At 50.3% G+C, this 14,787-nt stretch overlaps 7 protein-coding genes across 7 annotated transcripts; 2 read left to right on the top strand and 5 right to left on the bottom strand.

Annotated features, from left to right (window-relative positions):
- Positions 1-3,261: 3,261 nt before the first annotated feature.
- GCG54_00007017 (General amino acid permease AGP2) lies at positions 3,262-4,977 on the top strand (the record flags this gene model as incomplete). Its single annotated transcript, XM_045407007.1, has 1 exon — positions 3,262-4,977. The coding sequence occupies one exon, from the start codon at positions 3,262-3,264 to the stop codon at positions 4,975-4,977; it is 1,716 nt and encodes a 571-aa protein (XP_045259917.1).
- A 348-nt stretch (positions 4,978-5,325) lies between these two features.
- On the bottom strand, positions 5,326-6,255 carry GCG54_00007016 (uncharacterized protein; the record flags this gene model as incomplete). The annotated part of the gene is made up of 2 exons (XM_045407006.1): positions 5,326-5,680; positions 5,738-6,255. 2 exons carry the CDS (start codon positions 6,253-6,255, stop codon positions 5,326-5,328), a joined length of 873 nt encoding a protein of 290 aa, XP_045259916.1.
- A 741-nt stretch (positions 6,256-6,996) lies between these two features.
- GCG54_00007015 (uncharacterized protein) lies at positions 6,997-8,417 on the top strand (the record flags this gene model as incomplete). The annotated part of the gene is made up of 3 exons (XM_045407005.1): positions 6,997-7,009; positions 7,071-7,453; positions 7,509-8,417. 3 exons carry the CDS (start codon positions 6,997-6,999, stop codon positions 8,415-8,417), a joined length of 1,305 nt encoding a protein of 434 aa, XP_045259915.1.
- A 288-nt stretch (positions 8,418-8,705) lies between these two features.
- GCG54_00007014 (Cytochrome P450 monooxygenase aclL) lies at positions 8,706-9,942 on the bottom strand (the record flags this gene model as incomplete). The annotated part of the gene is made up of 4 exons (XM_045407004.1): positions 8,706-8,883; positions 8,942-9,202; positions 9,231-9,733; positions 9,796-9,942. 4 exons carry the CDS (start codon positions 9,940-9,942, stop codon positions 8,706-8,708), a joined length of 1,089 nt encoding a protein of 362 aa, XP_045259914.1.
- Positions 9,943-9,951: 9 nt separating this feature from the next.
- GCG54_00007013 (Cytochrome P450 monooxygenase aclL) lies at positions 9,952-10,362 on the bottom strand (the record flags this gene model as incomplete). The annotated part of the gene is made up of 2 exons (XM_045407003.1): positions 9,952-10,248; positions 10,318-10,362. 2 exons carry the CDS (start codon positions 10,360-10,362, stop codon positions 9,952-9,954), a joined length of 342 nt encoding a protein of 113 aa, XP_045259913.1.
- Positions 10,363-10,915: 553 nt separating this feature from the next.
- GCG54_00007012 (uncharacterized protein) lies at positions 10,916-12,435 on the bottom strand (the record flags this gene model as incomplete). The annotated part of the gene is made up of 3 exons (XM_045407002.1): positions 10,916-11,711; positions 11,765-12,194; positions 12,252-12,435. The coding sequence occupies 3 exons, from the start codon at positions 12,433-12,435 to the stop codon at positions 10,916-10,918; spliced, it is 1,410 nt and encodes a 469-aa protein (XP_045259912.1).
- A 773-nt stretch (positions 12,436-13,208) lies between these two features.
- On the bottom strand, positions 13,209-14,193 carry GCG54_00007011 (Peptidoglycan deacetylase; the record flags this gene model as incomplete). The annotated part of the gene is made up of 2 exons (XM_045407001.1): positions 13,209-14,032; positions 14,088-14,193. The coding sequence occupies 2 exons, from the start codon at positions 14,191-14,193 to the stop codon at positions 13,209-13,211; spliced, it is 930 nt and encodes a 309-aa protein (XP_045259911.1).
- Between the last annotated feature and the right edge of the window lie 594 nt (positions 14,194-14,787).

Genomic DNA, 14,787 nt, shown 5'->3' with positions numbered 1-14,787 from the left:
AATAATATATATATTAATTTACTAATAATACTAGCTAGATAGATAATAATAATATTATAGACTTTAAATTAATATAGTTAGTAATAGTTTTAGCCCCCTATAGTGCTCTAATATACTTACTTAAGAGGAATTAACCCTATAAAGATAAAAAGAAGGATAGTATATAGATTTTAGCGAAAAAAGGGTCTTCTAAAGCTATTAATAATTAATTTATATGATAATTTGCGTTAATTAATATGTTTTTAGTATTAGTATATATGAATAGGTAAAAGTGGCGTGGAGGGGCAATAAATCGCGCACTAATAGGGGTTTCAGGTAAGGCAAACGCAAATGAGTGCTACTCTCTAGAATAACGAAGATATTGATTCTTTATGTAAAGTAAACCGCCTGCTCTATGACTGCCGACGTCATTAATAAATTTCCCCAGACTATTGTGCTGCGCTAGTGCATGTTATAGCCAGGCTGGTCAGCCTGTTTGTACTCTACATCCGGGTTCCCCACCCCTTCCCGCGTTTTCAGCTCCACGGTCAGCATCGACAGGTGGAGGCACGATCATGAGAAGAAGATTAGCGGGGGTGGAGGTCAGGCGTTGGGGACGTTGAAGCGAGGCATTGTTCTTGTTTGCCAGTGGTTTTAGGCACTCCAGTCTGCACAGGCAATTTCTTATGGATCGGCTCTCAATTCCCCGCGTGAGGCTGATTCTGTAAAAGGCATTCCGTATCAATGATACTGAATTTGCTGCGGGGGTCGACGCGCCTGCGCACAGGTTTCACTGCCTCATTCCTTCGCTGCGGGTGGCGACCCAAGACCATCATCGCATGTACGTCGCGTGACATTGGTTGCGCCGCAGCTGAACGAGGTTTTGGAGGTAATTGAGTGTCTTGCCGGAGAGACAGCACCTGTCTGGGGTCTTGGTCCGCCTTGAGCTGCCTCGCTAGCTACTGCCGTCATCAAGGGCCAATCCGAAGTGCAGGGGGCTAACGGAGTCACCCTATCTACATACACAGGCAAGACAAGGAGTGGCAGCACTCGTCGCAGTGGATTACAGGGAGGAATCAAGAGTTGCAGTGTCAATGCTCGATCTATGGGTAGGTTGGATGTGTTTTGGGAAGTTAGAAGTTCAGGGACTCATTGGCAAAAAGAAGAATGAAGATACCGTGGCATCGCGGCCCGGAAGGAATCACTCGAATTGTTAGTCCGACACGGCGCCTGCATGTACCTAGGAGGATAAGGCGGCTGTGTTCGTCGGTTCGGCTTCGGGAGGCGCTGCCATGTGCTCCAAGCCGCAATGCATCCACTACCTTACTCACCACAGGTACCAGCAGCTTATCGAATAACGCATGCTCGTCAGCTGTTAGGACTACAGAAGCTCGCACTTATCTCGGGCTCTCAGGCGATCCTAGCCTCATCTTTATCTCAACTTCGGGCACGTCTGTCAGACTACACGCGTCTACTTTCGACATGCTATCTTATCTTTTGTTCGTTCCAACCCCTAGCCAACTTCCAAGAGCTGAATGAGGTCTTTGTGGAGTACAATTTCAGGCTTGTTGGCTGGCCACACACACGCTACGGCGGCGGCGGTCCCCCACTTACGGCAGCACGGCATCGATCTCGGCGTGAGCAAGGCTGCAGACAGGCAGCCCAATATTGTGCTGAGTTTTGTCGGAAACTTCTACGACCAATCGCTCCAAACGAGAGATGGGTATCGGAATACCGAGTTCAATGTCGACAAATGCACTTTCCAGGATTCTGCGGGTACAGAGGCAGAGTATGTACCTTCGTCTTTTGTAGGCGCGTTGCGCGTTGCGACCTGTAGGACACCGCTCAGACATCGCCACGCCATCCCTAAACATGGGATCGGGAGAGGTTCATCAGCTCTGCCTCCACCCCCGTGCGTATCATCCAATCCGGTGGCTCGTATAAAAAGTCGCGCAGTCGGGACTCGATAATGGATATGTTGGCACGCTGAGCAGGTCAACCCGGCTGCCCGTGTGTCCGGTCCAACGACCGATGCGGCATCTCTAGGCACCTTTTTCTGAGGCACAATGGCCGCGTAGTTCATGATACACCGCATACCGCGATTGAACTGCTTGCTAATGTCTAGCATTGCATTGTCGATACTCATAACAAGATCTGAATGGGAAACCCCCAAACGCGATCAGCTTTCGCTGGCTGTTGAAGGCCCCGCTGATACCTCGCATGAAACGAGCGGGCGAACTCAGTACTACTACCCGACGGCTATTCGCTTTAAAATGCCTGCTTAGTACTGCACGTGGTGCCTGGAGAAGCCCGCCAGTCAAATGGAACAAAGTCCAATGGTCGCAACGGCAAATGACACCGCCGACTCCAGACCTAAGATTGTGCAATCACGTCGCTTGTAGCGCCTGTTGGAAACGCAAGGTAACCCTGAAAGATGACGATGTGGTGTGGGGTAGATGAAACTCTACGGCGCACTCCAGTCAACAGGAAGAGAAACGGGTTGGTGCGAATGAATCGGGTACGGGGACAAAGGCACGTCAGCCCACATATCTTTAATGGTTGGAATCGTGCCTGCGCATTGCGAGCGGTCCATGACAAGCTGGACTTGGCATATTCCGCCTGCCGGTGTTTTCGCCAATGGCGCGCAGCTAAATGCGACCCATCATCCCTCGTCCCTCATCGCTCCTTGCGTGTCCTTGTCAACCCCCGACCCTCGCTACCCATGCCCATGTTATCAAGCTATTCCCAGCCTAGCTTACTGTCCCTGCCGGCTGAAAGGGCTGGGCATCCGTAGAAGTACATTGCAACAGGCGCCGGAAAGCGTGTACGAAGTGCGCTGTTGCAAGATTATCAGTACACTATATACCTGTACCCTGCGTGTTCGTGTTTGCGTGCCTTCTGGTTGGCTATCTTGCTTTTCCAAAGGTGCTTAAGGGACCCTGAGTGGACCGAACGAGTGGACCACCGCGCGGGACCGTATGCTGGAGACTGGAGCCCCCGTTGGCCGTTGAGGGCCCTCCCCGTTCCGACCGTCTCGCCGTGTATCCCCCGTGCCTGGTTACTCTTGCTTTCCCTGCTATCTACCTGTTTTATCTGCAGTGTTCTTATATCTTGCCATCCCTAATTTCCTCAGTCCCTCCCAAACTTCAACCACTCGTCGTCTGCGCAACTGGACTCCCGCTTACATCGCACCACCTTCCTCGAGCCACATGTCCTAACTTCATACATCTTCTTCTTCCCCATAACACTGCCCCAACGGGTTGAATCTCTCTTGCTCCCATCATGGCGGCAGCAAGTGAGGACAAAGGTGCCATCAGCGCTCTAAACCGGACCAACACACGAAGCGACGACAGCGCACCCAACGAGAAGCGCGGTTCGATCTCCAATTCCTTTCGCCAGAGCGGAGAAGTCCATGTCAGCACTCAGAATGTCGACCAGCTCCAGCGACACTTGACGAACCGACATATCCAGCTTATCGCTATTGGCGGCTCGATCGGTACAGCTCTATTCGTTAGCATTGGCACCGGCCTACAGCGTGGCGGCCCAGCCAGCCTGCTCATCGGCTACACGCTTCATTCTGTCATGGTCGGTCTTGTCAATAACTGTATGGCCGAGATGTGTGTTTACATGCCAATCACCGGGTCGTTCATTCGATATGCCGGCAAGTGGGTGGACGAAGCCCTTGGGTTCATGGCGGGTTGGAACTTCTTCCTTTACGAAGCATTCCTCATTCCGTTCGAGATCTCTGCGCTCAACTTGATTCTGACTTTCTGGCGTGACGACATTCCTGCAGCTGCCGTCTGCGTTGCTTGCATCGTTCTCTACGGGCTGCTCAACGTCGTTGCCGTCAAATACTTTGGCGAAGCAGAATTCTGGTTGGCTAGCGGTAAGCTGTTGCTCATCGCAATGGCGTTCTCTTTCACCTTCATAACGATGGTCGGCGGTAACCCTCAACACGATGCCTATGGCTTCAGAACTTGGAAGAATCCGGGAGCTTTCGCCGAGTATATCAATACCGGCGACCGTGGGCGTTTTCAAGGTCTTCTGGCTTCCATCTTCTCTGCTGGTTTCACGGTCGTCGGCCCGGAATATATTTCTATGGTGGCTGGTGAAGCTCAAAGGCCCCGTATCTACCTCAAGCAAGGTTTCAAGACCGTTTACTGGCGTTTCGGCATTTTCTTCATCGGCAGCGCCATCGCCATTGGCATTGTGGTGCCTTACAATGACCCAAAGCTCGAGAATGCTGGCGCCGGAACCGCAGATGGCTCGCCCTACGTCATTGCTCTGAAGAACATGGGCATTGACGTCCTTCCTCATATCATTAACGCCCTTCTTTGCACAAGTATATTCAGTGCCGGCAACGCCTATACCTACTGCGCCATGCGCAGTCTCTACGGTCTTGCCCTAGATGGTCAGGCACCGCCCATCTTCAAGAAGTGTCTCAAGAATGGCATTCCCATCTGGGCGTTCGCTCTGGTCATGCTATTCCCATTGTTGTCATTCTTGCAGGTTTCCAATAATACGGCAAAGGTTGTGACAATGTTGCAGAGTTTGACGCAGGCTGCGCAGCTTCTCAACTACGTCATCATTTGCGTTGTTTATGTTTTCTTCTACAGAGCCTGCAATGCCCAAGGCATCATCCGGAGAAATCTACCATACTATGGTTATTTCCAGCCTTACTGCGCCTACATCGGCATCGTGTGGATGACATTCATGGTCACCTGCTTCGGCTACGCTACCTTCCTTCCGGGCCATTGGGATACCCTGACCTTCTTCTCTTACTACACCATGATCTTCGTGGGCATCATCACTTTCTCGACTTGGAAGCTGTACAAGAGGACGCGCTTTGTTCCTGCCGCCGAGGCAGATCTTATCTGGGACAAGCCTATCATTGACGCATACGAGGCACAGTTTACCGACCCACCGAGCTCATTCCGGGGCAGTATTCGCAAGCTGTTTGGGAAGAAGAATAAGCATGAATCAGAAATGGTCGCATGAGTAATCTGACCACATCATTACTGCGGTGGATGGAAGAAACGATGAGGACACCAACATGAATAAAAGTACCAATTCTAATTCTTCCATGGCGACGTTTTCAAAGTGTCTTGTGTATTCAAGCTGTGCAATACGCATTTGATGTCCCCCAATGATTCTTTCTGCAAAGAAAAGGCGGATGGTTCCCTCGCTCACGTATGTTGTATCCAAGTTGGAACGAGTGGCAGGTGAGCCGCTTTATCCAGCTGCATCAATATTACTTTACGAACACATTGTGCACCAAACTTTCGAAGAGCGCTCGATCGATCACCGCTCCAAACCTGCCACCACGGTCAGCATCATAGTCTGGCGTCATGCAGCAGAACCAAAATACCCGTGACATTTCACTGCCTCCCGTAGTTTCCCAGCGAGAGCCTGAAATTTGTACAGTTCGAGACCACCGAAATTCGTCTGAGCACGGATGTATTCCCAAGCTTGAGTAGGCGTGATTTCGTCTTCCGGGCACAGTGATGACGACAGATCCAACAAACGATTGAGAAGCTCTTTTGGGGCTTTTTCGTAGGGCGGTAAACCCATACGATTGGGAATCTCCGCTGACATGGCTGTGATGGAGAGCAGCTGTGCCGAAGTTGTCAGAGCATGACCTGTCGGCTTGTGTGGATTGCCTAGATCGCCATGAAGGTGTCCGAGACAAGGGTTCTCAATGCTGAGGTGAAAGATCAGTCACGAATTCAACTCCAAACGAAAACTCTTGAAATCTTACGTCAGGACAAAGTCCATTCCAACCAATGTGTGGTCAAGCCCACATAAACGAGAGGCAGAGGGCACAAGTGCTGAAGATTCTCTCGTAACATCCTTAAAGGACATATTCCATGAAGGCCATTCATTGACGTGCGAGACGGGCGGGTCTTGGACTGCACTGGCTTGGCTCTCTTCGCTTGACAAGAATTGACTTGGAGATCGATGGGCATCTGTCGCATGTAGAACATCCGTGCCGTTCTGCGCCGGCTGTGAGGATATTGACTCCTCTGGTGTCCATGGTGGAGAGAGCTGATCGAGCAGCGGAGTATGCGAGAGATATTGTCCGTAAATTCCATCAAGCTCCAAGCCGTTGGGGAGATCGATTCCATGATGCCTTAGCATTTGCGTAAGTTGTCGAATTGTAACACGATATTGCTCGCATTGACGAGTGAGTTCGGCTTCTCGGGTCTTTGTCTGTGTGACTTCCTTTTCCAATGACTTGGTATAAATTTCCTTTCGATCGCGATAAGATCTGCACATTCATTCAGCATTTCACTCCGTGATTTTGCTAGAGATATTGGTGATCTTACTTCTGAGCACGCCGAAGTTGTGCTCGACGTTTTTGTACGGGATCTTCCTTTGGGGCTGCAAAACGTACGTCAACTTAGTTGAAGCCAGGGGCTAGATTTTCGCGAGTCTGGGTAGCACTCGCGCAAACTTGGCACTGACCTCCCGGATTGAAGATTTTGAAGATTTTGCTGCTCATGGTTCGATCTTTTGTAAGGTCTGGTCGGTTCGTGTTGTGAGAAATCAAATGTACAGTGTGATAGGCTTGTATAGCATCCGCGGGATAGAGGGATAAATACGCCCTGAACTACGTCCGTGTGAGGAACACCGTGTAAGCAAGGGGTGGAAGCCACCCAAATTCAAGGTTTGGGGTATGTGGGTGGCTTCGGCAGTTCAGCCGAAAATCAAGCAGCTTTCATTGTTTCATCTAGCGCGATGAGAATATCAGAGTTTCCTCTTGTGGTTAGCTCCCACAAATGGATCAGACGAAGCTGATACTACGATCCGCGACACCGTCTCCATTCACAAGGAAGGCTGGACAGTCTAAGCCAGCCAGTTTAGTCAGAATCCTTCGATCCAACCCGCGCTCTGGAATCGTCTTGTCCAAAAATGGTAATTTCGATTACACGGGTTATGTCCTCCATTCCAACCATTGCAGCTTCTGGACGAGAATTTGTGACAAGTATTGGCTGGTTTATCAAATCTAGAACGGAAATGGATTCTATAAGTACGAGATGTTTCCCAAGCATGTTCATTGCCCAGATCATTGCCTAAATCACAGTTTAAAGCATCTCCTACATTTCCCGAGTGCAGGCCCTCGCTTTCTTCTATCGTCATTCCCACCATCCAATCCAATCGTTCTATCATGTACTTGGGACCACCGGTGCTTGCATCCTGCCTGCTTGGACTGGTGTCTGTGGCTGCATCCAGAGCATGCGGGACTCCTGATCGCATCAGCGGCAAGATGCAGTCCGGCAGAGCAGCCTACTTCATCACCAATGACCAAGCCAATGCCATTGTCGCTTTGCCGATTGGATCAGACGGTCACTTGTCTGAAGGGACCATCACCTCCACTGGCGGCTCTGGTATGTCCTCTGTCAATAGCATGACAAATCAACCAGCTGCACCTGATGGCCTGGTCTCTCAGTCTGCTGTAACATTAGCTGGAAACGTGAGTAGGCTGTGAGTTCGAAATGCTTTCCATGGGCTGACTCTACATCTCGCAGTATCTATTCACCATCAATGCTGGGTCCAATACTGTTGCCATGTTCAAGATCGAACCCGCCAGCCCGACGAAACTCACAATGATTGGGCAGCCAGCACCCGTCCCTGGCGAATTTCCCAACACCGTCGCTGCTTCAGAGAGAAACCACCTGATTTGCGTCGGAACTACTGGTGCGAAGGCTGGAATTTCGTGCGCATCGTTTTCCGACTCTGGCATGGGCCCAATGGACAGTCTCCGCGCCATAGCCTTGAATCAAACTACCCCGCCAGTCGGACCAACCAACACTATTTCTCAAGTCTTCTTCTCTGACGATCAGAAAAGCTTGTATGCTACGGTGAAGGGTGATCCAGTCAAGAACAATACCGGCTTCTTTGCTTCCTACCAAGTGGGCCAAATGTCTGGCCACGCAGCAGTAGCTGAGCAACCACAACGCTCTTCACCGGCTGGAACAGCTGTTCTATTTGGATCATTCAACATTCCCGAGTCTAACAACGTGTTTGTCACAGACGCATCATTTGGTGCTGCTGTTTTATCCGTTGATCAACGTTCCAAAATCGCCACGGTCAAGGCGAAGGGTGCCATCGACGGACAAAAGGCTACCTGCTGGGGAACCTTCTCCAAGGCATCGAACTCAGCCTTTGTCACGGATGCGGGTTTGAACAGAATGGTGGAGATGTCTTTGACGGATGCAAGTGTCAAGAGCATCATCGAGCTCGGCTCTAATGGCGACCAGGGTCTCATTGATCTCAAAGCTGCCGGCAACTTCGTCTACGCGCTGGCTCCAGGAAATGGCACCACCAGTGCAGCTGTAACGGTTATCGATGCAGTTCAAAAGAAACAAATACAGCATCTCCAGCTGCAGAATATGGTGGTTGGAAAGAGCGCTCAAGGCATGGCTATTCTGATCTGACTCGCATTGTGCATTGGGTTTCAAGGTGCCAAAGGATCTACTATCGGGGTTGTAATCAACACATGACCTAGCTTACAATAATTTTGGGCACCTTCATAGGCATTATCACATATTTCAAAGTAAATTTACGAAGCACAGAAGCACAGTTTCGTTCTTGTTAATGGTCCCGTTAAGTTCAGATTGCTGGAGTCTCAGTGTGAGCACTGTCCTGAGACTGGAGCCAATCTGGTTGATTTCAATCAATCCCTCGGCCGCCCAATTTTCTCTCATCATGACCATGTCTTAGTGTTACACCTCTGCCTGGTATCTGGCCACCTTCGCCCGATGTAGCCGTACCATAAGGGGCTTTTTGAGCCAAGTTGTAAACACCTGTTGTCTTTCCCACATCGAGGACTCCTCAAGCAGCTCGACGTCAAATTCGAACACCAAGATAGCAAATATGAGACGCATCTCGTTGTACGCATGACTGGCATATAGGTCAGCTACAGGTTTCTAACTCTTCTCAAGGTTATTTTAAGACTTACCTCTTCACAATGCAGCTGCGAATTCCAGTACCAAAAGGTTGCAAGGTTTCCCTCCTATCACTGGCGTACTTAATATCCTCGCTAAGCCACCTCTCAGGCACGAAGTCGTCAGGATCAGCGAAGTTGCTGCTTGAGCGGAAACAAGAATAATGACCAACACCAATCAAAGAGCCTCCGGGAACGAATCGACCACAAATTGTAGCACCCTCCGGGGGAAGCAAACGGGGGTGGTTGCTGTTGGCGTGAAGGTAGATACGCAAACTTTCGTCCAAGATGGCCATGAAGGTACCTGAGGTCTCCCAGCCTGGCAAGAGTGATCTCATCGACGCGGTTGAACTGGTCTCGAATCTCTCTTGCCAGGCGCTTATGGATTATAGGGTGACTTGCGGTATAGTATGCAGCACCGGAGAGTAATGTGGCCCTCGTTTCACTGCCAGCAACCACCAGGATTGGTGCATTGCTAACCAGATCCTCCATATCAAGATTTCGTGCTTGTTCCGCCCTAAGGAGATATGTTGCGAAGTCAATGTGCTTTGGAGACCTTTCTCTTCGCCGAAACATCTTCTCCCGAGCCATGGCCCAGGTAGCGTTACGCTCACGGGCGATGTTTCTAGGGATCAAACTAAGCAGCATCTCGACGCAACCAGGCGCTAATCGACTCAAGGCCCGGATCCATGTGGCGTATCTTGTCACCCCAAATATCATGGCAACCCATGGATGATATTCCGAGCTCGAAAGACAGTCGAAGGATTTGGCAAACGTGAGGTCGCTAATGATATCAAACGTTATGAACTGGGAGTGTCAACACATGGGTCATCCTGCAAGGCGTGAATCGAGGGCGTATAGCAACTGACATTGAACCATTTGACAAGATCGACCGCATGAGTGCCTTGACTTTTAAGGCCTTTGATGAATTCCCTAGTGTATGTGTTGAGCAAACGTTCCTGTTCCCTTGGGGCCTTATCTGAAAATCCATACGAAAGGAGTCGCTTGAGCTTCATATGCTGCTCTCAAGGAGCAACCATGATATTTGGATGCGCCGGGTTCTTCGTGAAGGTCTGCGATGGGTCTTCCATATAGCCAGTGCCTCCGTGAGGTCCGTATACATCTTTCCATGCTTCGGATTGTGTGTAGGACAGCTCGTCCGGCGCGATCCTGACGACGGGCCCATATATCTCATGTAGTTCGTGAATCGCGAATGCGACGTCTCCCCTTGCACCATGATAGACAAACCACGCGATACTAATGGTCGAGTACCATGGGCCAGGATATGAACGAAGCGGGTGAAGAAAATGTTGTAGATGGGCCTGGATAATATTAGAATAAGCATCTTGTCTGTCAGATCTCGGCCATTTATTTGATGTACACACGCTTACGGTGAATGTTGCTAGGGCAGAGGTTCCTAAGTCTATGAAGGCCATGATGATGTGCATTGCTGCAGATCGATAATACTTTCAGGCTGTGATCGAGAAGGTTATGACTAAAGATTGGCACATAAGCAGACAGTTTTTTGACACGGTAGGGTTGACTTCCTTGCATTTATGTACATGGGCAGCGGTATACTAATATCAACACATGCATTGGAGACGGGCGAGCTCTCCAAATGACTGATAGGCACGTCCAATTATTATCTTACTACGCAGAGTAAGTTTATTGGCAGGTTCGCAATAGCCCTCGCACTTGTGATAGAACGAGGACGTCGCCATACCGGCGTCCTTGTGTCATTGATCAGACATCAACTATTGGATTTTGTGCTACTCTGTGTGCGCCACACTGTTTCAGCAAAGTACGTTGGGTTCTCACTTACAATGTATTGTTATACCATTGAAAGTTTACCAAAGATTTCTACCCCATCATTAAATGCCCGATCGCTTCGGCAGATATTATGTCAACGGGGTAGCATTTCCAAGCAACTGAGCCTATCGTCATCGAAGAATCCTCCACAATTTTCTCGTCACCGGCCACTTATCCCTTTTATGAAGATCCACTGTTGTCTGCGCAAGCGAACGCGCCTCCGATCAAACCGTTTGCGTAAGCATCAATGATGTTTTGAACAACACCATATGTACCACCAATAGTGAGAAATACAGCCAAAAGAATCATCAGCCAGTTAAGCCAGTACACCAAGACCTTCCACCAGCTACCTTGGCGGTAGTGCTGGTGGTCGTAGACCCAGAGATATCCCGGAAGTCCCAGCGCCAGTGGCGCAAACGTCAAGCTTCCCGCCAAGGCCAGAAGGTAGTTGAAGATTGGGATGCCAGAAGCAATTAGGTACGAAACGACAGACATGCCGAGAGTGCAGCCAAGCCAGACAGACCAATGCACAATGGAGTTTTTCTGCAAGTGGACTGAGTCGCGGAGAAGACGAACAAAGAGGTACTTCGCCGCAACGTGGATGTAGAGACAGGCACTGACCATGAGACCTGTCAAGCCAATCCCGTAGGAGACCTTCTTGATCACATCTCCTGCGCTTCCGAGAGATGGAGAGGCCACCCATTGACCGCAATATCGGTAGACAACCAGTGAGAAGGTCAAGTACGACGCGGTGACAATTCCCATGCAAAGGTAGACAGCCTTGTTGTAGTCCCTGGGCTTCTTCATCTCCGAGATAACGGGAAGAAAAGCTGAAGTACCGGCGCCCGAGCAGAAAATGGTAGCGACGGAGGTGATGCCAGTGACAAAGTTCGGGTTGCCGATCACATGGTATCCAAGATCGAAGTCGCCAGTCTTAGGGGCAGCGGCAGGTCGGTCCACCTGAGTAACTCCAACACTAAGGCATCGATTAGTTGGTATATTTGAGAAGAGGAAGGTGTAGTAACTCACACAACGATGAAGACGGCGACATAAACCGAGATGAAGCCAGCCCATGTCAGCCAGGCGATTTTCTCGAACTTGCGGGCACTCGCAAGGATGAAGACGCAAGCCGTTGCAACCAACATGTAGGAGTTGGTACAGATTGCGTGGTTGGAAAGAGCGTTGAAAGCAACTGATGTGCCAAATATTCCTGAAGCGCCAACGATGGCATAGGTGACGAGAAACAAGACGCCAACAACCTCTTTCAACCAAGTGCCACCAACGACGTTGGCCATATCAGCGATGGAGTGACATCCGGCGTGCGCATTACGGAAGTTTCCTTGGATGATCGCGCAGTAGGTGTTCAAGAACTGCCAGCCCAAGACATTGATGGCACCAGGAAGGGCCCCCAAAACGTACATAGCAGACGGAATGGTGAGTACACCAGTCGCGAAAATGACTTGGATATGTCAGCTTTGGTTATGACGACTCCTGGACTGAGGTTTGGATGGCATACCCTTCAAGAAAATGACCGATGCATGGACCCAACCAACCGTACGGAAGTCGACCGCTCCGTCGCCTCTCTTGAAGACCTCATAAGCATCTTCGGGATTTTCGAGCTTGCCGGCGTCAATGCTGCCGCTGCTACGGACCGGTGCCGGCGTGATTGCATCGGACTTCTCAGAGTTTGTTTGCGACATGTCGACGGTGTTCAGTCGATACTCGGGGCCGATCGATGAAATGTTGGACGGCTTGTCTTTCTGTATATTCAGGAGACGCAAGACATCGCCCGAATAACATTTATAGGATATAAGCGTTTCGTTGGATTTGGAGCATCTGGCGATATGGCCTTTGACAGGTGAGCAGGTCAAGGAAGTCAGGCGTGGCTTATCTCGTAGCGGCAAAGAGTTCCCGACCAAGATAACCATCGACGTGGAATCCACCCAACCCCGCGAGCAGCGTCAGATGCCGCCCCAAGATCGTGGGTCACGTACCCTTGGCAGCAGCCAAAGTCAAAAGCATGTTCAGGGGGTAAGACGGCATTCAGTGGAGGTTGGTTGTGGGTCGAGACAGGGCTCCTCTGATAACGTTGGGGTATATCAAAGCCTGTGTTGGGGTATTAATGTTATGATAACATTGCCGGCGTTGGGGTCAAGATACCAACTTTCGGATTTGGGAGGCGTGCTCCAATGTTCACCTCCATGATCAGACGTCATGATCGATAAGCGCGGGGTAAGGAGCCAGGAAATTTCCTCTGAACGATATGATGATTAGTCTCCAAAGTTCGCGGGCATACACAATAGGGTTTAGGAGTATGAGGTGATATTCTTCATGGGATAGCTTGATTTGAGACGTGACCAGCAGACACGGCGATTTGCCATAGTTTCTGGCCCCCACGATCATCACACGGCGTGTCGACAGATTTCTTGACTAGTAACATGGTATCTTTATTCCTCTAGCGATGTACCTAGGCCTATGATTGCTTCAAAATCGCTCCAGGTTCTGCGGGCATCACTGCACCCTCGGCAGGGGCCGTCTTGGACTTGAACTCGTCGCAGATTTGTGCCATTGTAACGAACTCAACGCCCTCGTGCTTCTTCATATGCTCAATCAGCCTTTCATGCATGAGTTGCACGTGGGGTCGACCAGACACATCTGGGTGGATGGTCAACGGGAAGATGAACTCGTCGTACTCCCGATAGAAGTAGTCGAAGTGGTCCCGCCAGATATCCTCCACATCTCTGGCGTTTACGAAGCCGTGACTGTTGGGTGCGTCTTTGATAAACATCATCGGTGGAAGGTCGTCAAGATACCAGTTTGCCGGAATCTCGACGAGTCCAGTCTCCTGACCCCGAACAAGGGGTTTCATCCATTCAGCGGCCTTTTTCTTGTAGTCAATTTTGGTCCATGAGTCGCCAGTCCTCAGATAGTAAGGCTGACAGTCGTGATGGCTCATGCTGTGGTCGTATTCGATACCGTAGTCGAGAAGCAACTGCGCGCCCTCCTTGCTTGTCTCCCACCACGGTGCAACACTACCTCTCGGGGGCTTGCCGGCAAACTCGGTCAACATGCGATATGTTTTATCAAGAATCTCTTTCTGTTGCTCGATCGTCATGTCGGTTGGGTTTTCGTGAGAGTAGCCATGGAGGCCGATCTCGTGGCCAGCATCTCGGACAGCGGCCATGTCCTCAGGGAAGGTTTCGAGGCTGTGGCCGGGAATGAACCATGTCGCCTTAATGTCATACTTCGCAAGGAACTTGAGAACTCGCTGGACACCGATTGTGCCAGCGAAATATCCTGGAGATGCTTAGTTTCACCTTTGCTGATTGTCTGCCATATGCGTAGCTCTTACCCCTACTGATATCGTTTGAGGAATCCTCCCCTCCATATGAGCCCAACCATCCTGCGACCGCATCTACGTCAACGCCGTAGCTAACGAGAACACGCTTCTTGCTCATCTCGACTCAGTGAACTGTGGTGCTGAAGAAGCTACGCAAACAAGGTAGAACTGCGTCTAAGGTTGTGACAGAACGCGTGTGCGGGGGTTAATGGGAGAGAGTTTATTAGCTTGCTCGTAGATAGCGAGGTGTCCGGCCTTAAGGAAGTTCGCCCACCACATTCAGCTCACTGGCTAATGAGGGGTAATTCAATCTGGTAAGCTCCATTAGTCCGCTAGATACCTTTGCTGCCAGGAACTAGCTTATCGCGGGGTGCCGGGGCGGGTCACTCGAAAGCTGGACCGAAGCGCACCGTTTTTCCCAGCGATTTGATTGGAGGATTAGATCTTCATCAATTGATTTGCGCAATGTTGCTAAAACTAGAATTGAGGAAAGAAGAGGGGCGATGCTGAAAGTGGGTGTTGTCGGGGATTGCTCCGTACACTAGAGGAAGAGTTGGAGACACTTCTGCCAGGAGTTGGAGACTAAAATCCTCCAAGTGAGGGGCGTCAGGTCCCTCTTCCATAGAGAGATAGTCTCCAACAGCTCCTGTTCCCTCATGATCGTACTGACGGGAGCCTGGATATGACCCAGTATTTGGCCGTGATAGGGTCG

This window comes from Colletotrichum gloeosporioides, assembly GCF_011800055.1.
Source record: "Colletotrichum gloeosporioides strain Lc1 chromosome Unknown consensus_73, whole genome shotgun sequence".
NCBI classification, from domain to species: Eukaryota; Fungi; Ascomycota; class Sordariomycetes; order Glomerellales; family Glomerellaceae; genus Colletotrichum; species Colletotrichum gloeosporioides.
This window is presented reverse-complemented; position numbering and strand designations above follow the sequence as displayed.